Genomic DNA, 24,779 nt, shown 5'->3' on the forward strand with positions numbered 1-24,779 from the left:
CAGAGGCGGTGTGTGAACAGCTCTGACTCCCAGAGCTGTCCCCAAACGAGAGTAATTCCAGGCCGTGACGAGCCCCCAAGCTGGAGCACAGCCTCTAAGGAGGTGTTTCTGGGGGCTGTGCGCTGAGGGGGACGCGTGCCAGGGAGGCTTAGATGGAGGGCCAGTGGGCCCGGGGCTACTCACAGACACACTTGGCCTGCCTCGTGTTGGAAAAAACATGGAACCACCATCTAAAATATGTAGAGATTTCAGATTCAGTCCAGTTTCTGGTGCTCCTGTAGACTCTGGAGACTGGGTAGCAGGGGCCCACATCCTGCAGACCACTCGCCTGCCCAAGCCAGACCTCCCCTGCCCTGCCCCCCGCCTCCCTGCATGCATAGGCTGCGTCAGCACAGTCGGAGAGGGGAGAGGGAGACTGCCAGGCCTGGGGCACTGTTGTTGCCCCCCCTGAGCTTAGAGCTTTCTTTCTGGTTCTGGGATTTAGGGTAGAAGATGTTGTGGTGATATCAGTTGAACTGCCCCCAGCTGTGGTCAGGCTGGTCCTGGTCAGTCACAGCAAGTGAGCATTTGCCCAAAGGGGCTATTGCAGAGGACAGATTCTTTCCAAAATTCTTTGTTGTTCCCGTCATCAATTCCCTACCATTAGGGCCTTTGTCCTAGTCCCCTTTCCATGGCTCTGGGGTTTTGGTATCAGCCAGACTCCTGAAAGATTTTTCTAGTTGAATCGATGTCTCACATCAATGTCCTCTGTTTTCAAATCCCCAAAGGTGCAGAGCAGTTTAGGAAGCGTGCCTCTCTTTGTAGGTCTTGTTAACGTATTTTCACGTGGCTTGCTTTGCTGGGCAGTGTCGGCCTTGCAGCAGATGGAAGGGCCAGGGTGGCAACTGTGTAGGGCTGGCTTGATCACCCCTGCCCGTCTCCACCTGCTTGCCCGCAGTGTCACGTCCCCTATGCCAGCCCCTGGCCCTCCGCCTTCACCCTGCCACTGGCTGCAGCTGCCCTCGCCCTTCCGTCCAGTTTCCCAGTGACAGTTTCCTTTCTTCTTCGAGGTGGCACCTGTTGGCCCTGCAGAAATGACATATGCTGGTCTCAGACCGTGAGGAAAATGGCTTTTCAAATTGTGCGTAATCCCGCCCCCTAGATGCCCTTACCCGCCAGACCCACATCCACCGCGTGTCAACTTGATTCATACGGGGCCAGGATCGCGTTGTGTCAGCTCTTGTACGCTGCCTTTTCCCCACAACGTAACGAGAGCTTTTCTTGTTCGTCTTGGTTTCACGGTATCCCGTAAACACAGTTTCTCTGCGCGGTGCCCCGCCGGGGATACGGCTCAGGGCCACCTGACCCCCGCCCATCTTCTGCCTGCAGCCCCTCCACCCTGTCACCCGCTGACATGCGCATGAATGCTGGGTGTCCCTCCACCTCCGGGTGCCGCCTGCAGTGCCCCCTGCACCCCGCGGGGGCTCGCGCTCAGCTCTGTCGCCATTCCTGTCACTTCTGTGTGAGGTGGGCCGGCCCCCGCCGACCCTGGCTCCTGATTGTGGGGCTGCACCCCCTCCTCGTGTGTTTCTTCCACGTGCCCAGGGGCTCCTTACAGGGCTGCCCTCGGGGTGCAGTTTGTGACTGAATAAACGACTGCTTCCTTGAAAATCACTTGGGGAGGTGCTTTGGGTTTTCCATCTCTAGCGGGACTGGCGAGCCCGGCGGCATATATGCCAAATGTTGTTTGAGCCTGTGGCTCTCCTAGCCCGCCGCGTCCTCTCTGGGGCAGCGGTTGGGGATCCAGGATGGGCAGCATGTGGCCGGTGGGTGAGGCCAAAGCGAACCTCTTCTGCCGAGTGGCCCCGCCTCGCCTAGTGGTCCCACCGGCCCCGCAGTCCCTGGGCAGTGTGGTCCTCACAGCCCCACGCCAGCCGCCCTGCCGTGGGGCGTGGCTCGGAAAGGTCATGTGTGCGTCCTGCACTGACATGGGCTCTGTCAGGTGAGACCGCGAGTGCCTGCCCTGTGCCCTGTGCCCTGGTTTCCTCATCCACGAGCGAGGCAGGGCCCGTGTGGAGGTGAAATGAGGGAACTGATCTGAAAGTACGTGAAATGATAATTCAGTAAGTCGTGGCAGAAATAGCGCTTTATTCACTCTCTTCCCGTGGGGACCCAGAGCTCATGCAGCCAGGTAGTTGAACTCAAAACAAATGTCAACTTTTTTTTTTTTTTTTAAACACAGAGTCTTGAAGAAACCTGTTTTAATGTGGGGTTCGGATCTGGGAGATGCTTTGTGCAAAAAGGCCACATCACATGTCTGTGTCCTGGTCTGGGGCTCTGGAGGGACCCCGACATCATCTTTGCTACCTGTGTGCTTTGGCTTTTAGAGTTTTCTTTATTTTATTTTGTATTTTGGCGGGGATTGTGTGCACACAGCAGGGGAGGGGCAAAGGGAGAGAGAGAGACAGAAGAAAAAGAGAGAGAGAATCCCAGGTAGGCCCCATGTTCAGCATGGAGCCCAGCGCGGGGCTGTATCTCGCGACTGTGAGATCACGACCTGAGCCGAAATGTAGAGTCGTGTGCTCACCGACCGAGCCAGCCGGGCTGCACCTGCTCGCCGTGTTTGCAGGTGCCGGGAGTGGAAACAGAAGGAATTTCCACGTCCGCATCTTGGGCTTGGTGGTCCTCACTGTGCTCAGCACTCAGGACATTTTCTGCCTTTCGTTCTTGTAAGGACGCCTTGGCATACGCGTTTTGTTTTATTTTGAGGACAGAGACACAGGGACCAGAGAGGAAGACACTGTCAGAGGTTTCAGGGCTCGCCAGTTGCCCTGCAGCCACGTGCGGTGGGCAGGACGAGTGTCTTTCGTCGTCGAGTCTAACGTGAAAAGCAGGTGTGACTAACGAAGCCTGTCCCTCCTTCCCTTTCAGCAGCTGTGCTTGTGGCACCACTGGGTCCCCCATTTGCGTCGTTATAGGACGGATGGTCTTGCGTGAAGACCTCTGTCGTCTCGAACGATGGCGTGTTCGCTGGCAGCACGCTCTCTCACGGTGTTGTCCTGCTGGGTCTTTACAGGACTCGCGGGAGGTGATTTGTGGGCAGGGGGCTGACATCCTGCTGGGAAGGGACTGTCTGGAGTCACAGGTTTCCTGGTGGTGCCCGCGGGTCCCTGTCCCTCCTGTTTCTGTTGTGCCAAAGACTCCACGAAGGAGGGGGCACTCGATTCTCGCCACGGCAAGTGCACCAGTCGTCATCCCCGTTACCCAGTGGGGGAGAGCGCAACCTCAGAGCCGTCCACGGCCTGACCAGGGTTGCAGCAGCACTTGGCAGAGCCGGGGTTCCAAACCCCAGTGTGAGTGACCCCACGTCCTGTCCGGAGCGGCGCCCCGTCTGCAGGGACGCCCACCGGAGGGCCCCTGGCACTGTGCCCGGGGTGTCCGCTCGCCGTGGCAGGGGTGGGTCTTTGAGCACGTGCTCAGCCCAGAGGCTCCGCTGCGGGACGAGAGTTGGGTTCCTGGAGGTGGAGGAGAAGGAAAGGGGAAGAAGCACTTAGCATTTCGGCAGTGGTGACTTTGGTCGCTGACTGTGCCGCGGGTACCACGGAGACAGTAGCGTGATGCCAGCCGTGGTGCACAGTCCAAGAGGTTGGGAGAGCGACGTCCACAGAGCCCAGAGCTTGCTCGTCTGAAAATTGGCACCGCTGGGCACCACCACCAAGCACCCTGTTCGTGAGCCTGTCTCTGGGGGCACTCGGGGGGCCTCAAAGTCAGGGATTCAGCCAATTCCCCTAAAACAGCGATGGCGCCGTGTTAGCGCACAGAACGTTGTGTGGGATGAATGAGAGCTGCGGCGTGGCTTCGTCCTTCTGGTCGAATTTGTCCTCGAACGTGAATTCTGCTGAGTAACTTCTCATGTTCGCTTCTGTAATTTGGTCTCAGCTGAGGATGGAGAAATTGCGGGCAGGAAGCTGTCGCATCAGACAGAGTTCTAAAATAGCAGCTGGTAACTACCAGCAGCTGCAAATTAGAGCAGATGATTCCTCGTCTTTACCTTAACCTTCGAGGCGTTATTACTGCCGTTTGCAGGTGAAGAAGTTAGGGTTCAGACAGGTTGTGTGATTCACTGGGCTCACACAGCAGGCGAGGCAGACGTGGGAGTCCTATCCTTGGTCCCTCTGAGCTGCTTTCTTGGGGGAAATTGATGTTGAAACAGGTGCCCGTGGAAAACCGATTGTGGGCTTAGATCACACGTCACGTATGTCTGACTCGACGCCGCAGCTCAGTACTCGTGGATCAGACACCGAGACAGGGCCCAGCTGAGGGCAGGTATCAGGAAAATGAGCAAGCGGGTGTGGACGAGTCAGATCTGACCGCCGGCGGTCCTCAGAGGAAAGGCCCAGATGCAGGCGCAGAGGCCTGAGCCTCGGCCTGGCCAGGGAGCCGGCGGGAGGCCGTGTGGGGGGCTTGGGACTCTGGCCCTATTGTTCCGACGTGGCCTCTGTTGGCCCCAGGGTCCTGCTCTGGCCTGGCATCCGAGGGTTTGTAAGTAGTTGCTCTCCTTTATTCTAAATGGATTAACAGAAGTTAGGAATTCCTCCCCGCAGGAGATGTTAGCTCACTCAGCGTATAGCTACCACATAGAGTATCGCTCAATATTTCTTAAATGTGGAAGAGATCTTGCTCATGGAGATATAGCTGTTTTAGGATAAGAGTCAGAGTGGTATTACCTGTGGCATGCATTCGGGGAAATTATCCTGTGGCCGGGGAAGGAAAGGTGAGGTATGAGAACCACAATGCAAGGAACCAAGTAACAAAGTCCCCAGGTAGACAGGTAAAGGGCTGGGGGTCTGGTCGGGGGAAACATGGGTCTTGGCTGAGGAGTCACGGAGGCTTCTGGAAGAGGTGGCCACTGAGCTAGGCCTTGAAGTGCACACGTGCTATGGCAGGGAGGAGAGCGGGTTATGCTGTGCTCACGTGGCTCATCGCCATCAGCGAGGTTGGCCGAGGCTCCAGGACCCTGCACCGCATGCCCTTCCCATTCTAGAAGTCAGGCCAGCCAGCCCGTAATGTGTACTCGCACAGGGAGGGGGACGGCCAAACCACACCGTGTTCCTCCAGGCTGCTGATCCCGAGCTGGTGTGTCCCCGGGCCCACGTCACGTGGCCGAGCCCAAGCCCGACCCTGACCCCATGAGGTGAGGACACACACCCCCTTCCCAGGAGGCCGCCCCTCCTGAAGGCTCAGGCGCTGCCCACCCGGTTTCTGTGTCCGGACGCGGGAGGTCAGTGCCACCAAGCTGGGGACCTCTCACTCCGGAGCCACCGCCGACCTCAGCCGTACCTCTGGACTCGCCTCGCCTGTCATCCTGAACCCTGCTGCCACTCCTAGGTGCTCCCGTAATGCTTGACAAATTCTCTGTGAACAAGGGAAAATTTGAAGCATAAATCACCCAGGGAGTAGCGTTTTCTAATTTGGCTGTGTGGCACAACACCTCTGGGTGGTTTTCATTCTGTATTTTCAGCAGCGCTCCTGTGACAGGCCACCGTCGTCTGCCGTCGAGTGATAAATCACAGTCACGTTGCCAGGCTGAAACAGGCTTGGTCTCCTCACGCGTTGAGGTTTCCCTCCCTCCCCTGCCACGTGGGGCTTGTGATCCTAAATGATCCTGTGATGGGACATGACAGTCAGAGCCTCTGTCTTACCCCCACGGGCCGACACGTGACTGTGACGGAGGTCTGTGCCAGGAGGGCCCGGCCCACGCAGACCAGCAGCGCACGGGCAAGCGGGAACTCCCCAGGCACAGGGCGGAGGCTCGGGCCTTGAGTGGAGGCCGGGGCTCGGGATTGTTGCACCTGTGCCCCCTTCAGCTCTAAGATTCCCAACGCCACCGACTAGGTTCCAGGGGGGGCGGCTGTCGGAGCCGCGTGTTGGAGGCCCTGGAAGAGCCTTCCTCCTCCTCTCTGGGATTCCCCCGGTTAGGCCTCGCGTTGGGAAGCTGCCGCCCTCTGTATTTGCCTCAGCGCTAAGCTGCCCGATCGCCCATTTCCTCCTTCGTGAGCTGGGATGTTGGCCCCTGGCTCCCGAGGTGGTTGTGAGGGTTGGAGGCGTGGAGTACCTGGTGGTCTCGTGCTGTCAGGTTGCTCGTGCTCGGCTCAGATGGCCGTGACCTCACGCTCGTAATGGTGGAGATGGGGTTGGGGTGGCCGACGGGCTCCTGCCCTCACCCTGGCGGGGCAGCCCGGGAGGTGGCAGCTGGAGAGGAGGGGCCTCGGGCTTGCTTCCTGTGCAGGGCAGCAGTGCCGGGAAGGGAGGCAGTGCCGGTGCCCGAGGGCCGATTCTAGCCCTGTGCTTGGCCTGCCTGCGCCTCAGTTTCTGCATCTGTGAAAGGGGGGCGCTGCAGGGTCGTGAAGAGTCGCTGACCTAATGCATGTGTCTGTGTGTGGTGAACGCTCACAAGGTCCCTGTTGGGATGTCACCTTCGTGATGACGCCACCACATGGCCTCCTTCCCTCCACCTTCCTCTTCTGAGCCTCTCCCGGGAAACTCTGGGCTCCCAGGGGGCCGCCGGTCACTCCGATGGCTGGAAAATGAAATCTCTTTGTGTCAATTTCCTCTTCCGTGGGGCCAGATTTGGAATGCCTCTTACTGTATTTGACAGGCCTGGAGAGATTGAAATTGTCTTTGAATGTTAATCTTGTCACTGTTACCTTTTTGTCCTTTTAACGTCTTAGCTGGAAAGAAGGAGGCTACAAATAGCCGGAGTCTGTTTCCTTAAAGACCTGAGTAGTGATCGCTCTCTTGAATGCACAACAGAAGCTCAATTCAGAGCTTCGGTCAGTCATCAAGTCCCTTGTTTTCCCGTGTGGTCTGAGCCATCTGTCCACCTAAGCACGTGGCTGAGGTTTGCCCGAGAGAATAGTTCAGGGTGCAGTCCAGCTGTTCCTCACGTTCTGTGTCAACTGAGGGCCGGCTGTGCTTGGCCAACACCTGTTCTGTGCCAGCCGTGATGCCGAATGTTTTCTTCACGTCCCCTGTACGTGGGGGAGGCTTAGAGAAACATCCAGGGACAGCCTCCGTCAGTGACTTCCACGGCCTTCTGTGCACGCCGAGTGCTGCTCCCAGGGCCGAGACCCCCTCACCTGTGGGGTCGCTGTCGCCCCCATTTGGCAGTGTGTCCAGGGAGATTGTGGTATGTGAGGCTGGGCTGGAAGTGAGGCTGGAAAGGCAGCACGAGGGGATCCCAGAGGTCCCTCCTGGGGTCAGCCTGTTCTCAGACCCCGAAGCGAACTCCACCTGGCCCTGCTGGGGGCCGCACGTCAGGCCACGGCTCCGTGGCCCAGGATTGCAGGACACACGCAGGAGCACGGTCTCAGAGGAGGTAGGGCTATCATGCTACGGAGCCGCTGGAAACTGCGCAGGGGGAGAGGGGAGCAGGCACAGCCCGGAGGGGCAGCTGCCTGAGGGTGGACAGCGCCCAGCGGCTTCCTCTTGTTTCCAAATCTGAGGCCAGCGGTGTGTTTGAAAATCACCGTGTCATGAAGTTATTTAAAAAAAATTTTTTAACGTTTACTTAGTTTTGAGATAGAGACAGAGCATGAATGAGGGAGAGTCAGAGAGAGAGGGAGACACAGAATCCGAAACAGGCTCCAGGCTCTGAGCTGTCAGCACAGAGCCGGATGCGGGGCTTGAACTCACGGACCACAAGATCATGACCTGAGCTGAAGTCAGATGCTCAACCGACTGAGCCACCCAGGTGCCCCTCATGAAGTTATTTATTTATTTATTATTTAATGTTTATTTTTTTTTTAATTTTTTTTTTCAACGTTTATTTATTTTTGGGACAGAGAGAGACAGAGCATGAACGGGGGAGGGGCAGAGAGAGAGGGAGACACAGAATCGGAAACAGGCTCCAGGCTCTGAGCCATCAGCCCAGAGCCCGACGCGGGGCTCGAACTCACGGACCGCGAGATCGTGACCTGGCTGAAGTCGGACGCTTAACCGACTGCGCCACCCAGGCGCCCCAAATGTTTATTTATTTTTGAGACAGAGAGAGAGAGAACATGAACAGGGGAGGGGCAGAGAGAGAGGGAGACACAGAATTGGAAACAGGCTCCAGGCTCTGAGAGGTCAGCACAGAGCCCGACGCGGGGCTCAAACTCACGGACCGTGAGATCATGACCTGAGCCAAAGTCGAACGCTTAACCGACCGAGCCACCCAGGCGCCCCTCATGAAGTTATTTAAAGGCACCTGTCTTAACTAAAATTTGTCAGACTTTATGTTGGTGGCTCTGAGTTTTAAGAACATTCATTTGTTGTTGACGTACCCTGTGTTGTGCTGTGAACAGCCTCAGAGACTTCACTGTCTGGGATGCGACAGACACAGTCCCACCTGTGTGACTTTTGTTAGGGAGAGCAGCAAAAAGGCCTCTAACAGCTCAAGATTAGGGGATTGTTCATGAATTATTGTATTTTGTAAGAGAATCACTTTAAGTTTTGGACAAATAGAACTAAAGATAATCGTTGATTTCATTAAGCCCTTGCTTCTCACAGATTTGCTGCAAAATACAGTTGTCCTCAGGGTATTACAGAGTCTGTCACAGCCCCGCCCCGCTCACCCTCTGTCCTTCGAGGTGTGGAAGCACGCAGTCCTTACCTTAGGAATCGCAGGACGTGTGGCACAGGAGACGGTGTGTTCCTCCTCCGGGAGCCCGCTGTTTGCGAGAGCTGTGCAGGATCCCAGCAAAAGTGTGGGTGAAAACCACATAAGCCCCCTGAACAGGCCGAATACAAGATTTGGGGGTCCGAGGAGGGATCGGGTCCTTGCTCGCTAACGGTAACTAGTGGTAATGGTGGCTGCTGGGTGGAGGGAAGAGTGCCACAGGGATGTGAAGGTGTGAGGGTGGCAGTCCGGGTGCACAAGAGGCTGAGTGACCACCACGCCATGGCCCGGATGCACTTCCTGGCCAATGGCTCACTAAGCACAGCACCCTGTGGGGAGGTGGGTTCCCTGGCTGTTTCTACCTTACAAGGGAATCGACTTGAGGGAAGGCAGTCACCTGCCAGGGCAGGGTTCAAGCCCAGGTGTCATTTTTCAGGTGGCTAAGAGCCCACGTCATGGAGGCCAGTGGTTTTGGGCTGAGACATTCGCACTGTCTTCTGGCACCACATTGTAGAGGGAGAATGCACATCTTTAAAGCATGCGGTTTGGTCCCTTTAAGGCCTTAAGCGCCAGGAGACCCCAGTGTCCCGCATGCTTGCAGTTCTGGGCTGCGTCCTTGTACTGTGTCCCAGCGCCCCTCTCTCCTTTACTGCCCGCCAGTATTTCACCACAAGGACATGCCACTGTTATTTGTTCGCCTGTTGGGCATTTGGGCTGTTTCTCCTTTTGACTTTTATAGATCTGCTGCTCTGGCCATTTGCGTGCAAGTCTTTGAGAGACTCCTGTTTTCATTTCACTAGCTCTTAGGACAGGTCTGTGTATAACCGTCCAGGAATCCGGGAGCCCCGCTCATCGGGGCCAGTCCTGGGTGCGGCCGGGCTTTCTTGCACTTGCCAGGCAAGCAGGTGCACGTCCCCAGTCTGGACACGTGCTCACGTGGAAAGCTCGTTCCAGGTGGCTTCTTGGTGGCTTCTCAGTGGCTTCTTGTGCTTGGCTGACCCTTTGCACCCCTTCTGCGAAGTGTCTGTTTCAGTCTTTCGCCCATTTTTGGTTAGGTTGTTTGTTGATGCTCTCGGTATTGAGTTGTGAGCGTTCTTTTTTTTTTTTTTAATTTTTTTTTTTTTCAACGTTTATTTATTTTTGGGACAGAGAGAGACACAGCATGAACGGGGGAGGGGCAGAGAGAGAGGGAGACACAGAATCGGAAACAGGCTCCAGGCTCTGAGCCATCAGCCCAGAGCCCGACGCGGGGCTCGAACTCACGGACTGCGAGATCGTGACCTGGCTGAAGTCGGACGCTTAACCGACTGCGCCACCCAGGCGCCCCGAGCGTTCTTTATTGTCTGGGTATGAGTCTCCTGTTTGCTTCAGGTGCTGTTTGAAGGTTTTCAAGTTTTAAATTCTTATGAAGTCCAGTTTACAATACTTTCTTTTGTGCTTGGTCTACAAGTTCACTTAATTTTCTGTCATTTCTGTTCCATGGAACTCATTCTGTCAGGTGTTTTGAAATTTTTATTATATTTTTAAGGTACAAAATTTCTTTTGCCTCCTTAAAAAATATTTTCTATTTCTTTACTGTAAATCCTTATTTTTTTTGTTCCTTCCACGTGTGTTTTCTTTTATCCTAGGGAGCATGTATAATAGCTACCTTAAAGCCTTGACAGTCACAGCACTTGGGTCAGCTTGAGGTTGGCCTCATGGGTGCTTGAGAATTGGTCACGTTTTCCTAGGTTTTTTGCATAGCATTTATTTTAAATTGTATTGGGACATTGTGAATGTCATTTTTTGTGGACTATAACTCTGCATGTTACTTTTTATAAGGCTCTGGAGAACACGGATGGCCTGTTTTGGCAGGCAGCCTGTCTGGTGAGGCTCCAGTGACAAATCCTGCTCCCCATCCTTGGGTGGAGGTCAGGATCTTAGCTCCCCAGCTCAGTTCCCCAAGCCTCTGCTTCCTTCGTTTGGGTCTGTCCACTTGTGACCTGGAAATCTTTAATAACCAAGTGTGGATCGTACGGCATCTGCTAGTCTCTGTGGCGCTCAAACTTCCCTGTGGCCAATTTCAGGCTGCCAGCGTGACACCACGGAATGCAGTGTTGAGAAGAGATGCCTACGGTTGGCTCCCAAGGCCTGGCGTGAGGTGGCCTCAGCACGCCCGCGGTCCGTGCCGGCCCGTGCCACTCGGGGTCAGGCCACGGCACGCGCGTGCGGCTCCGGTCCCGTGTCTGCCCTCCACGTCCTGGCCGTGCCGAATGGGGTCCATCCTGTGTGCACGCAACTCGGAGGTGAATCTCAAATGTATGTGTGTGTGTTGAGGGCTCAAATCCCAGACCCGATCTCTGAGCCTTTGCTGTGTTGGGTTGGGGGATCCCCTTCCCTGGCTCTGTCCCCTCTTGGATTCCCTCCACACATACACATGTCCTGTCACACCTAGGTACCCCTTTACCTGGTGTTTCTGGCCAGAAAAACAGTGTTTCTATCAGAATTACAGCCATCCGGACACCCCGGGCCACGCCATGGGCAAAGTGAGAGGACGGTGTCAGGGGCTAGTCCTGTGTGACTTTGCTCCCCACCCCCCCAGAGCTCAGGGGCTGTTTTTGTATCTGCCTGGACTTTGCTTTGCGGTCAGTGGGGGCAGGAGGGGGCTGTGCCAGGTGTCTCTAGGCTGAGGAGGACTCGGCGTGGCTTTAGTCCCTCTGCTCTTCCCTATGGGGTCACACAGGACCAAGCCGACCCCTTGTTTTCATTAAGATCTTCCAGGTTATCAGAGGCACGTTGCAGTGATTCATTCAGCAAACACTTGTTGAACATTCAAGTTCCAGGTCTGTGAAAGATGAGTAAGACCTAGTTTCCTCACTCCGTAGAATTCGCGGCCCAGGGGATGGAGATGGGCGAAGTAGGCATGTCAGGAAACCACCGTGTCGACACAGTGGGCACAAACCCCCCGTTAGTGTCCAGTGTAGCAAGGACGCGGTTCTCATGGGGTGGGGGTGGGGAACAGGGTGGAGCAGGCTGGACAAAGTGTGTCCCTGAGCAATGAGCCAAGGCCCAGCCCCATGAGCGTGCTGAAGGTCCGCGGGCAGGAGGCGGTCCCGTGGGGCAGGCGCGTGTGTGCAGGTGAGTCACGACAGTTGAGGCCTGAAGGCGCATGGGCCCAGGCGGCGGCAGCCTTTGGACGCCTTCCTGCAGAGCTTTTATTTCCTGTGCCCTCGGGGTTCTCTTCTCCCTGTGGTGGGATTAAGTGCCAGCGTGGATGTTGTGGATGCCGGGAAGTGATGCCAGCTACCACCGCCGCTTGGGTGTATGCTCAGTGCTCAGCGCGTGGCTCGTGGCTTTTTAAACTGTCACTACTACACTCTGGGGTTGGCATCATTGTCCTTATTTTTACAGCAAGAAAATGCTTTAAAAGGCCAAATGATGTGCTCAGGATGACACAGACATTGTTGAGACAGAGCTGAAATGCAGACCCGGATTTCCTGTCTCCGCAGCCCCGAGAGCCCCGCTCTCCCTGCACTGAGCTCAGGCTTCGGATGGGAGGACCCTGGCGGGTCCCTCTCCCCGAGCTTGGCGCACACCTTCCAAGCGCGTGCCAGGGAAATCTGTTTCCTGTTCCTGTTTGTTTTCCTCGTTTAATTTAGGAAATAAGAGCTTTAACTCAGAATCAATGAAATGTGTAATTAGATGTAATAGCGCTTTTTTTTTTTTTAACTAATGGCAACTGATTTAGTATGATTGAGGCATTTTGTTAACAAAACGGGGGCATTTCATGGCCTTAAATCAATCTGCTCTGTACTGAGTGGTTCTGTCTGGGGCGGGGGGGTGGACAATGCTTCAGCCACACAAAAAGCTTTCGGGGTGCCTCTTGGTTGAGCCAACATTTTCTTGAGCACTCACGTGCCAGGCACGGTGCCTTGCACTAGGAAGGTGAGGACAGGTTAGGTCTCTACTTGTCCTATGGGGAGAAGCACATGTTCAGTGCTACTTTCATCAGTAGACACTTTGCAGAGAAACTACTAGAAGCACAGAGGGTGAGAAAGGAGGTGTTCAATGGAAGGTGACTCAGCCAGGTGAGGGTGGGCCGGGTAAGCCGACTGCTGTGTGAGCGTGAGCATGGCGGGACGTGGAGGTGTGGGGACAGTGGCACCTTAGCAGTGGTGACAGCAGGAGGCAGCTGGAAGGAAGCCTGTGCAGCTCTGTGGCATCTCGACTTGGAAGTGCTGGGGGGGAAGTCACTCTGAGCCGTTTTGCAGGGGGAGGCTGGCACGGACCGTCCCCAACCTCATAATTATTTGACCCAGCTCCTTCCACTTTGCAATGGTGCAGGAGCAATGCGTGTGTGGTACGGGGTGGTGACAGTGGCCATAGCTCCCCATCAGCCAGAGATCACGAGGGCCCACAGCCAACACCGAAAACCATTCTGTGCCCACACAGCCATCCTGTCACTTTGTGTACAGTGTTCATTACATCACAAGGGACAGTCAACACTCAATTATGAAACAGGCTTTGTGTTAGATGGTTTTGCCCACCCGTAGCCTCGTGTGTGTGTGTGTGTGTGTGTGTGTGTGTGTGTGTGTGTGTGTGTTGTGAGCAGGTTTCAGGAGGGCGTGACTCAGCTGTGGTGGGCGGTAGGTTGGGTGTGTTACATGCACTTTGACCTGAAGGTACTTTGAACTTGGGATGGGTTTGTTCACTGCTGTCCTGGAGCCAGCTCTGGTGCAGTACTATGGAGGACTAGGTCAGAAAGGCTGTTCCCGGAAGCAGGATCAGTTCAGGCCCCCGCTTCTTGTTTTCCTTCCCCCTTGAGTTCAGGACCCAGGATCTATCGCAGAATCACCGCCCCACCTGCCCCGCCAGTGCGGGCCTCGGTCTGGCCTCTCCAGCCCACCCTCTGTTAATGTAGCGCTGTGGCCAGCTGGACCCCTCACACCGGGCCTCACCGGGGCTCTGGTGGTGCCATCTGCTGTTAGACCTTCTGGGGCCGCGTGCTGCACCCGGGACCGTGGCACGCTCCTAACGCGGTTTTGAGGCATCCGGGCCCTGCCGTGTCCGGCTACTGCCTGGCCCCTGCAGCTCCCTGAGCTCGCGCTGCTAGCTCAGGCTGGGCTCGGCCACCCGTCCTGCGCCTAGCATCCCGCTGACGTCTGCTCACAGACGGAGCGGGGCCTGGCCCAGAGGAGGGCCACATACGTGTTAGGGGTTCCTCTTAGAAAGTTGTTTCCTCCCTGGCACTCTTGCCTCTTTGAAAGAGTTTTGGTCTTCGGGAAATGTATTCTAATTTTTATTTCTTCCAGGAATCTCCTTTAATTCTGTGTCTGTGTTCTATAAATAGTCTGTATTTATGCTGTTTGCTGGCCACACAAATGCTATTTTGTACACAGATGATAATTAGGCAATTTGTCAGTCCCTTTGAGAATTCCATACCTTGGGAACTTCGTTTTTCTTAGGGCAATGCTCTCTTGGATCGGGGCCACCACACCAGCCTTCACACTGGCCTTGTCACCAGTTACCCCGCCAATCCAGCCTTCCATCTGGCTTCTTCTGTCAGCGCAGGGATGACTGATCCCTGCCTTCTGCTAAACCTCCTTGACCCTGTCTGTCTGAAGAAAGCTCTGGAAACTCTAGGAAACCACTGGGCAGGACCACGGTCCTCCGAGGCCGGCCTCCACTTGTCCGCACCCCCAGGGAAGTGTGAGCCCTTCAGAACCAGGGCGGCTGGTATACACCATGATCCATGTCCTGGGCACAGCGTACTGGGGGCTTGGGAGAGGAGGGCGGGGCCAGCAGTTAGAATGACACCCCAGGGCAGGAGGCCTGGACTAGGGTGTGGGGAAGGAGGCAGGGGCTGCCTTGCCTGGAATCCCAGGTCTGGAGGGCGGAGGGGAGTGGGGAGTGCAGCCCCGAGGGAGGTGACATGCAGAAGGCCCAGGAGGAGTGTAGGCTTGGGCACGTCGTGTGTCTGGTTTGGGGCGGATCGATCTGTGGGAAGGTAGAGGTGCAGTAACGATAGCGATAAAAGAACTAGAACTTCTAAAAAGCTTTCTTTCTTTTTTTTTAATTTTTTTTTACATTAATTTATTTTTGAGAGACAGAGACAGCGTGAGCCGGTGGGGGAGGGGGGGCAGAGAGAGAGGGAGACACAGAATCCGAAGCAGGCTCCGGGCTCTGAGCTGTCAGCACAGAGCCTGACGCAGGGCTCGAACTCACAGACCGTGAGATCATGACCTGAGCCGAAGCCGGACGCTTAACCGACTGAGCCACCCAGGCGCCCCTAGGCTTTCTTATTATTAAGCACACACTGTCCTAGTTAGTCCACAGATCACCTGCTTGTAGACAGGTAGTGTGCTCGTTGTACAGGAGACATGCTTGAGGCTCGATGTCCGGGATACTCCTGGGGCACGACGTGACTGTTGCAAGAGGAGCGCCGCCTTCTGGCAAGAGAACCGAGTCCGCAGAGGCGACTCACACGTGTCAGGGCTTGGCCCTGGGGACCGGTCGGCGTCTGCCAGGCCACCTGTGACCCTTTCTGGGCAGCACTGTGATATGGGGAGACTCGGCTCCCCTGGACCCCGGGTGCTTCTGCTCCTCTGACCCCTGAGCCTTGGTGTGCCGATCCCGCCACATGCTGCTCAGTGGTCCGAGTCCCAGCTTCCTCTCCTGTAGGATCCAGACTATCCTGTGACGACACTTATCACCCGGGCGGTGGAGACATTGCGGGGAGCCTAGCGGTACACCCGGCCTGTGAGGAAGTCCTTGGGGAGGGGACCACTCCACAGGTGCAGATGTAGTCAGGTGCCCCTGACCCCTGCTGAGACCGTCCCCGTGGCTCACAGGGAACCCCCATCCCCAGGGTAGGTGACTGCAGGCACGTGGCCTGTGGAAGGTAGGGGAATCCGCATGCTAACATGGAAAGATTTCTGCCCACAAGGGCTGATAACAACGTGGGAATTTCTACAGGTTCAGCTCCCTTTAACAGGAACGTGTTTCTACAAGGGAATTTTTATTTCTGTGGAGGATAATTGAAATACTGGTGTCCTTGAACACGTCCAGTATATTTTCATTTACCTTTGGAATTGGCAGTGTACGGGATCCTTGTGCCGCGTTCTGATCGGTTTCCCTGTCTGATCGATCTGTAGCTGCTCTTTGAAAGCTACTTTAGGGTTATTTAACTCCGTTGGTCCTTTTGCGTCTTGACGAGGGAAACCGCCACGGTCCGTCTTAAATCCAGATGTCAAAAATACTTCTGTGTATTGCTCGTGCATTCTCTCTATGGCAGCGTACTAGGGGGAAAAACCTGCCAGAGATGTTTCCTTCCCTCTCTCTTTCTCTTCATTTCTCTGGGCCTGGGGTCCTGGCGGTGAGTGTTTGCCCCTACTCACTGGGGGGGGTGGGGGGGGGTGGTGTTGGGACCGCTCTGTTGCGTGGTCCTTCGTGATGCACTTAGCAAGGTCGCCTTCTCGCTTTGGAGACTTGCCCCCCAACCCCCACCCCACCGGGCTCTGGCTTCTGGGAAACAGGTGCCCAGGTGTTGCCTGGACCGGAGGGAGGCTCTGGTGCCTCGCTGTGTGGTCGCCCTTGCTGGCCCCGTGCACACCCGCACGCCTCCTTTTACTGGGCGCTGTTTTCTGTGCCAAGGAAGGTACTTACGGGTCCTGAAATCAATGTTCACCTACAGACGTGCAAGCTAAGGGGTTGTGCCTCCACACACACGTTGGCCGAGGTAGAAGCAGGCGCTCCTTGCGTCCCACGCTTCAGACCTGGCTTCTCTGCAGCGGGGCCACAGTCTCCGGACACTGGAAGCAGCGTTCGTTTCGTCCTTCTCCCTCCGATACAGAGTAAAGTGTGTAAAGTTTATAAAAGCCGTGTCTGCAAGTGCAGGGTGTTCCTGGAGCTGCACCTGTCCCCTCACCGGAGTCCCAGAGCAAGTTTGGCACGTGGACACGCGGTCCTGCCCTGGGTGGGGTAGGCATGGACGCTGGCGATCCCCGGGCACCTCGGAGGCTCGGAAAGCAGAGGGGGCAGGCAGGGACGCCTCTCAGGGAGGCCGTTTCCGGCCAGGGCTGCAAGGGTGGGTGGAGTCAGTTCCCTGGAGGTGGGGCGGGGTGAGCACCAGCAGCTAGCTTCCCAAGGCTGCGGACCCCAGTAGGATCTGGCTGTTTTTACTAACACCTGATCACTGTGTGGGGCTGTTACCCTCTTGTGAGTTCAGTTCACCCCTCTGTAAAAGTATAGAATGAGACACTATGACTGCAGGAGCTTCCTCGGTGTCAAGGGGGGGGGGGTGTCTTCACTGGCCCCTGTCTCTCGTGGAACCAGCTGGACTCTGATTAAGGTACCGGGGTGTTCAGACCAGACAGTCACTCTCCTGAGAAGTTGTCTCGGCGGTGAGAGGCCACTGTCACCTGACAGCCACTCTAATTCCCACCCTGGGCCTTCCCCGAGCTCATAAAATCCACACTAAAGAGGTAGGTGTGTTTGAAACCCCTTCAGTTTACAACGAGGAACTTGAGATTCAGACAGACTGAATACCTCAGAGACCCAGACTTTACCAGTGAAAGAGACTGGGCATCTGTCTGTCTGATGCAGGCTTCTGCTCAGCTTGCCCTGGCCTCGTGATCTTCCAGCCTGTGCATGGAGCAGACGGGGTGGGGGGCAGAGCACTGGACCTCAGACCCCTGCCCCCCAGCCCCAGGCTTGTTCATAAGCCGCACCGACCCATAGTCCAGCCCCTCGGGCCCTGTAGCTGCACTAACCACAGCGGCCGCAGGTGCACAGCTGTTGACAGTGGACGGTGTTCATTGCTGAGCACCCGCCAGTTGTGCGCCCAGAGTTCAGGAGAGCGGGGATGCCCGTCTGGACTCGTCCAGTCACTGCCCGCTTCAGGCTCCAGGATCTTCAGGCCTGGTGAGGAATTCCTCACCTCCATTTGCCATCTCTGTGTCCTCAGGCAAGTTATTTTTGCCGCATACAGATTGAATCCGTCTCTGGGCTGCTGTGAACATGGAGATGATGGCGGTGAGGCACACTGATGGCACCCAGGTGGCCTGTGGTTGGCGCAGTCCCTGGTGATGCTCTGATTGGATTGTGCTGGGCTTTGATGTTTGGAATCCAGTGTATCTTTTCTCTTCAATTAAAAATAATGGCTTTTCTCTATTATAATTGATCTATGAGGCCTAAGAAGAAAATTATCTTCTTTGGGTGTGATCCAGATGTCGATGTTCATGCCATTTGCCTGCTTGGAGCCCCTCCTCAGGATGGATGGCTCCTCAAGGTTGACTGCTTCCTTTCACTTGGGTTGTGCTTCATTATAAAACAGAATAGGCTGGGAGAGCCGAGCAGACGCCCATGTGACGCGGCACATAAATTTAGAATACCAGTCTTATAACTATCAATTATCTCCCAATGAAAGTTCAATTTAATTACATGTGGATAGTCCTTCTAAATCCAACTCCCTGATTTGTATTTAAATGTCATCATTATGACTTCCCTGGTGAGGTTATCAGCTGTTCAAAGACTGAATCATATGATATTTTAAAAACCACCGCTTTTATATAGACTCTTCAAAAATCACAGCACCTTTTTCCAGTGCCAACTCTTGACTATTATTGTCACATTTGGCCATAAAATTAAGCATGAAAATTGGCATTCAGTAGTCGTATTAATTTTATTTAACTCCGACTCATCGAAGATGAACAGGATGGAATAGCGGTAGGGACTCTCTGACGGGGAGGCCGGGGAGCGCTCGCAGGATATTGCATGTAGACTCACAACCGCGTCTGAAATGAGAGTGTCCGCGGTTCCACGGGCAGCCGAGGTTATCTCCGAGGCTCCGCAGTGCCGTGGGCTCCTGGTCCCTGACGAGGGATTAACCACCATGACAGCAGGTGCTATTTATAGCTCGCTGCTTGCGTGCTGGGCACTGGGCTGACCATGCTGTGTCTACCGTCTCACTTAAGCCACACAAAACCGTACAAGGTGGGGTTCAGCCCCAGTCTTAGCTGCGGTGTTCTGCACACCCCGAGGGACTGTGGGGGTGATGGCAGTCTCCCAGGAGGAAATGTGCAGCGAGGGTTTGTGCAGTTGGGCAAACCTTGTGGAGAGCTGGCCCTTGAGCACGGATTTAGAAGATCTGAAGGAGTCCTGTCCTGACAGGTGTGTGTGGGGCCTGGGCCTCTCCCCCATCTGGGATTCAAGTCTGGTCCTTTCATCTAATCCAGAGGGACCCTGACAAAGTGCCACACATGTTTACACACAGGATCAGACTTCTCGACAGCATGACCAGCAAGCCAGTGGGCATATTCCCCACTTCAGAAAATGAGGTTGGGTTTCGAGAAGTTACAGGGTACGTGGAAGATAGACAACTGAGAAAGCCCTCACGTGGAGCTGGCAGCTGAGCCCTGGAGGTTGCCTCCTCGGCCAGCAAGTGGCCGGGCTCTTCCACTCTCTGCTGTTCACCAGGGACCAGTCTCGCCCTGGCGTCCCTCGCAGATGCCCTCCCGCTTCTGAGACCACACTGGACAGAGAGCCCAGAGAACAGATTCTTGCCCCAAGTCAGCCACTGACTGTAGATCATGCCCCTTGCGCTCAGCGTCATGCTGCTACTTGATTAAAAATAGAGACCCTGCCATTTGTGACAGTGTAGATGGACCTAGAGGGCGTGATGCTAAATGAAATAAGCCAGAGTGGGAAAAACACCGTATGATTTCACTTCCATGTGGAAACTAAACACACACAGACACGAGCAAACAAGAAAACAGACACAGACTCGTAGATACAGAGAACAAACTGGTGGTTTCCGAGGGGAGGTGGGCGGGTGACAGGCAAAAAAATAAGTCACGGGGATGAAACGTACAGCATGGGGGGTGTAGTTAGTAATACCATGGTGCGCTTACTGTCGGCAACATTCAGGTGGCGCATAAGCATTGAATCACTGTGTTGTACACCCGGAACTAATACGTGCCAATTATACTTTGAAATGAAAAAAAAAATTAAAATAAGTAGAAACCAACAACGGACAGGAGAGGCATCCTGGTGAAAAGGTGTGTGAAGGATGATTTCCGTGCTGGCGTGAGTCCCCCGTGAAGACCGTGCGGCTATGTGCTGAGCCCCTGCAGCTGCCCCAACGGCAGGTGCGCCCCCACACCCTGTGGGTCCTGGGCCCACCTGTTCTCCTTTCCTTCTCTTTGTCATTACTGAAGATAGTGTTTTCCGGTTTTGCTGTGATTTGCCAGAGGGTCAGCTGTGTTTGGGATTATTTTTTGGATGCTTGTTTGTGGGGGATTGCACCAATACTCTCCCATCCGTGTTGCTTCACCCCCAAGAAGAGGTTTCACAGGGCCATGAGCTTATACCCAACTGAGGAGGGCTGTGCCCAGGAAGTTGTCCTTGGCAGGGCGGTGGGGATGCCATGGCTTCCGTGTCTGCTGAGGGTTTTGTTGCTTCCTGGTTATGAGGAGCGCTTGCTAACTGAGAAGAGGGATGTGCATCGTCCAGGGCGTGAGGCTGATCCTTCCCTGGGCTGATGGAGGCTGCCACCAGGCCTGGGTGAGAAGGTGTGAACCCTCTCAGCCCTCCCTCCGGGTCAGGTACTGCCGACCGCATCTCTGGTTGGGTTGGAGTGGGCATCCAGCTCTGAACCCAGGGCTCTGTCCTCTGCCTGCTCCCACCTCCCTTGTCGTTGTCATCGCCGGGAGCACTGTCGTCCCCAGTCTGCATGGCTTTCTGACAGAAGCAACAGCCTCAAACCATGATGGCTGAAGCCAGTGAGACGGCTGGACTCAGAGCCAGGACCCCTCCTGGGGCTCTCAGGCAGCCCCCCCCACCCCGCCACTGCCGCCTGGTTCTGTCCCTGGTGCTGCACGTAATACAGCAGCTTCCCACAGCGGGAGAGGTCACTCATCGAGACTGGGCTCTAGGAAAACAGGTCGTCGCACGCTGCCCCCTCCTTCCTGGAGGCGAAGATAGAGGGGGGGAGGTGGTGATGTCTGGACACTGTGCTCTGAGACCACGTAGCGATGTCCAGGCCAGCCATGCTGCCCGTGGTTTGGGGAAATAATCCTTGGCCTCCAGCCTTGGCATTCTGGCTCCAGGGCTTGGAGCTGGGTGACCCTGGTGCGGTACTCAGTTTCTTGGTACCTCAGCATTAGCACCTGTGGGAAAGGAGGGGTGCCGCCTTCGGGATGCTCACAGTTCTGTCACAGGTGGCGGGGCAGTGGCGGTTCACGTGGCAGCAGGCTTCACGGTCACTAGGTCTGTGTCCCATTCCGGTTCTGCACACGGCGTGAGCAAACCATCATTTCCTTTGAAGTGCTCTGCCTGAGAAAGAGGGAGCCAAATGGAGCGAAAAACAAAACCGTGGTGCTGAGTCTGAGCGACAGGCTCTGTGGTGTGGGGCTGCAGCCCGTGCTCAGCGCCTCATCAGAGCTGTGAGAAAGCAAACCGCGCCCATCCTTACACTTGCTGTAATAAATAAGATGAAGGTACGTGCAGGATATTTAGCACAGGGCTTGGCACGTAGTGTCTGTTACATTTCATTTTCTTCCCCCTTCCGTGTTGTGGGCCCCGTGGCTATGATTTCATCAAGGCTGGGGGCGGGGGCGGGGGGGGGGCGGAATGTAGTGTGATGCTTACTTCATCGAGATTGTTCAGAAAAGCCCTTCAAGTGATCACATAAATACAATCCCGGTGGCCACAGCATCTGGGGTGTCTCTGGCCCCGGGGATCTGGCATTCTAGGTACGCTGTCTCCTTCTGTGTTCAACAGGAAGAGCCTGGTATCCAGAATGTTTCCAAACCCCTTTCAAAGGTGAAAGTTATTAGTTCCTTTTGGGTTATCAGGTGATGAACTGAAATTGGCGTTTTTAGTGAAACTTAGGAATATTCTGACCTTTAGCTTAAGGAGAGCCCTTGTTTGGTTCATTCTCCCTTCGAGGTGGGGGCTGGAAAGAGCCTATACCGAGTGAGACATTAGAGGCACTCATGCTGGACATGTAGACACCTTGCAAGGGAAGAAATGTATGTACAAAAAATGGCTAATCTTCTCAAAAAGCGTTCACTTTCAGGAGCGATTCAGACCTGCAAATTAAAACATCAGTGAGGTAGCATTTCGCCCCTTCCTAGCAAAGGTGGAAAATCGATCATGGCCAGTATTGGCAGGGGCACAGGGAGAGGGGCGCCAGCCTCGCGGCCTGGGGCGCGTGCCCCAGTGAACGCCTTTCTGAGAAGGAACTGGGCGTCCACCTGCCAGCCTTGACCTTTTCCACCCTCTTGATTCGGTCTCTGCTTCTAGATGTGGACCTCAACCCGTAGCATAAATGCAGACAGGAAATTGAAGCACAAAGATGTTTAGGATTTTTTTCAATAGTAACTTTTTGAAAAATGGAAGGTATGAGTCTGAAAATAGCGGAATTGTTAAGTAAGCGATGATAGGGTTGGGTGACAAGACGTTCTGCAGACTAATTTTTAATGACGTGAACGTGTTCACAGTACCTTGAAAGAGTAAAACAAGATATAAAATGCATGTATATATGTGTGTGTTCGTATAAAATGAGACGTGTGATAACATACACCTTTAGTAGTTTGAACTGCATTAAAATACAAATACTTAGAAAAAAGACTCTAGAATTAAAGTATTACAATTAGGGTTTAAGGATGAGTCCTTGTTTCTTTATTGTGCTTTTTGCTGTTTTCCCGCTTTTTCTGGACTTGAAAAGAGTTTTACGGGCTGAAAAGAGAGTCAGCATGACTCTGGAACAAAGTTATTGCTATGGGATGCCGTGTTCTCTGTGTGCACAGGAGTCTCTCATTCTTTGGGGGTCTCCAAGCCTCAGACATCTCCTGGCCAAAGGCCATCCATTTGCTGACACCCCAGTAGTTTTCGCTAAGCTGTTAAGGTTCTTGGGGTTGAATCTTAGGTGTGTACACCCCGAACAGAGTAGCAACTCTTGTCTCCTGGTTGTCCCACGGAATAGCCCCGAGGGTCGCTTAGATCATACTGGGTTTGGCTGAATGTTTGGGCCACAGCAGAGTCTGGGATAACACACTCACTTTTATCCTTTGAGTGACTCTGTCAACTTTCGGCTGAGCCAGAACGTCGGGGGCCTCACATAAAGAAAACCCCTTCCTCCCCTTCTCCTTCCGTCTATCCACGTAACACGCCTTTACTGAGCACCTCCTGTATGCCTGATTCTGTGCTAAGAGGCAGGGTTGCAAGCATCAGTGAGACACAGCCTCTGCCGGCATGAAGGTCACAGTCGGGAGCTGAGGCAGGCTGCAAGCAGCCGATTAGAGCGCCCACACCTGTGTGCTATGTGGCGTCTACATGTCAGGTGCTGTAGGGTCTGGGGGTGTAGCAGAAGGGCACAGGTGCAGAGGTCAGGCAGCAGCGACGGGGAGGAGGTGAACGCCGGCCCAGGCTGTCTGGGAACGTGCTTAGTTCACGTGTTCGTTTATGCGGGGAATTGTTGGCCGAGTTGCTGTGGCGTGCCAGGCACTATCCAGGCCTGGGAGACTGTGGGTGGGAGCAAGACCACACAGACCTCCGTCCTCAGGGAGCTAAATTCCAGTAGAACTGTTGGACAGCAAAGCCCACACATTCGTGTCTACAGCTCGTGGGAAAGGCTATGGCAGAATGGATGCTGCCATGGAGGGGAGGCCAGGGGGGGAGAAAGGAGGAGGATGCTGTGGGGGAGGTGCCCAGAACACCTTCCTTAAGCTCAGACCTCGTGAGTGTGGGGCTCCAGCCACACGTGGGGCAGGAGAAGAAGCACTAAGGCTAAGGCAGAAAGAGACTGGTGTGTTCTAGAAACTTCCAGAAGGTGGAGAGGGCTGGACACAGCAGGCAGGGAGGCTTTGTGGAGGATGTGACCGTTGAGCAGAAACCCGAAGGGGTGGGTGTCACAAGACAAGGTCCTGGGTGCAGGGGCCAGAAGGGGATGGGCGGGGTGTAGCTGGTCAGGCCTGGTGTGTGTGAGCAAGTCCTGTGGCTGAAGGTGAAATGGGAGTTGATGGGCAGGGCTCTGAGGAGGAGGCTTTTGGGGCCCCCAGGGCTAAATAATTGCTAGTCCTCTCTGATTTTCCACATGGGGTCCCGTCTGCTTTGTCCTGTTCCAGAAATTACATTTCCTTCGGGGTATGTGAGTCTTCTCTGAGGTTGGGCTCTCTGACTGTGTCTTCAGCTCTAAACTGTGTGTTGAACCAGCTCTGAAGCCACTGCTACCCTGGGAGTCTATTATTTCATTTTCTTGGAATGAATCCATTATGAATTACTAACGATAATGATTCATTATACCGTCTCACGCTGGCATGTGCTGATTCTCCAACAGCCAGCAGAAGATACTGCCCTGCTGATTAATCCTCTGCTTTTTCCCCCCTTCTCTTAGAATGGCCATTCAAGTGGACAAGTTCAGCTTCGAGAGTTTCCCAGAATCCCCTGGGGAGAAGGGACAGCTTGCAAATCCAAAGCAGCTGGAGGAGGAGAGGCAGGAGGCCCGCGGCTTGGAGATCGACAGCAAGCTGGACGTCCACTGGAGAATCATATCCTTTTCACGGTGGCCACCCTGACACCGGGCACACCCTGCTTGGGGGCTCTGCCCGCTGGGAAGGACCTCCGAGGGGCTTCACCGTGGAGCTGTAGACAAAGGGTGTGTCAAGGAGACACGGACCAAGGTTGTACTTTCTTAGCCTCTTCCCACTCCCAGGGCCCCACCAACGAGGTGTCAGTTCAGGGTGAGGAAAGGCCACTTCCCTGGAACGTCTCAAATCACGTTTCTTGCCAGTGTTGATGTTTGTGTTAGTGACACGTTCTCATGCCTACCTGTCAATGCTGGGCTCCAGGCTTCACAGACTGTCCACTCCTCCCGGTCAGTTGTCCGGGAGACTGAAATCGCATTGCACGGCTTACGAGGCATGAGAACCCTGAGGGGTTTCACAGGGGCAGTGCTGCACGAGAGCGCCTAGGGCAGTCCTCAGCCCTGCTGCGAACTTGGGACGTGCCTGGCTCACAGCAGGTGCCCCGTTCCACGAGCGAGCACGTGAGAGGATCCCAGGCGCACTTGTGTGAGTGTTCGACCGTCTTCCAGAGCACCTGCTTTGGGCTGGGTATTCAGCGAGACGCTTAGGCTGAGACGGCAAGAGAGGCCTCAGTG

General features: G+C 54.9%; 1 protein-coding gene across 6 annotated transcripts in view; it reads left to right on the forward strand.

Annotated features, from left to right (window-relative positions):
• The window catches only part of TRAPPC9 (trafficking protein particle complex subunit 9), a 573,855-nt gene that overhangs the window by 412,092 nt on the left and 136,984 nt on the right, over positions 1 to 24,779 (forward strand). For all 6 annotated transcript variants that reach the window (XM_045453562.1, XM_045453564.1, XM_045453567.1 and 3 more), the window contains one exon: positions 24,015 to 24,168. In XM_045453562.1, coding sequence (XP_045309518.1) covers positions 24,015 to 24,168 — 154 coding nt within the window. The remainder of the gene's footprint in view (positions 1 to 24,014; positions 24,169 to 24,779) is intronic.

Source organism: Leopardus geoffroyi, chromosome C3, assembly GCF_018350155.1.
Source record: "Leopardus geoffroyi isolate Oge1 chromosome C3, O.geoffroyi_Oge1_pat1.0, whole genome shotgun sequence".
NCBI lineage: Eukaryota > Metazoa > Chordata > Mammalia > Carnivora > Felidae > Leopardus > Leopardus geoffroyi.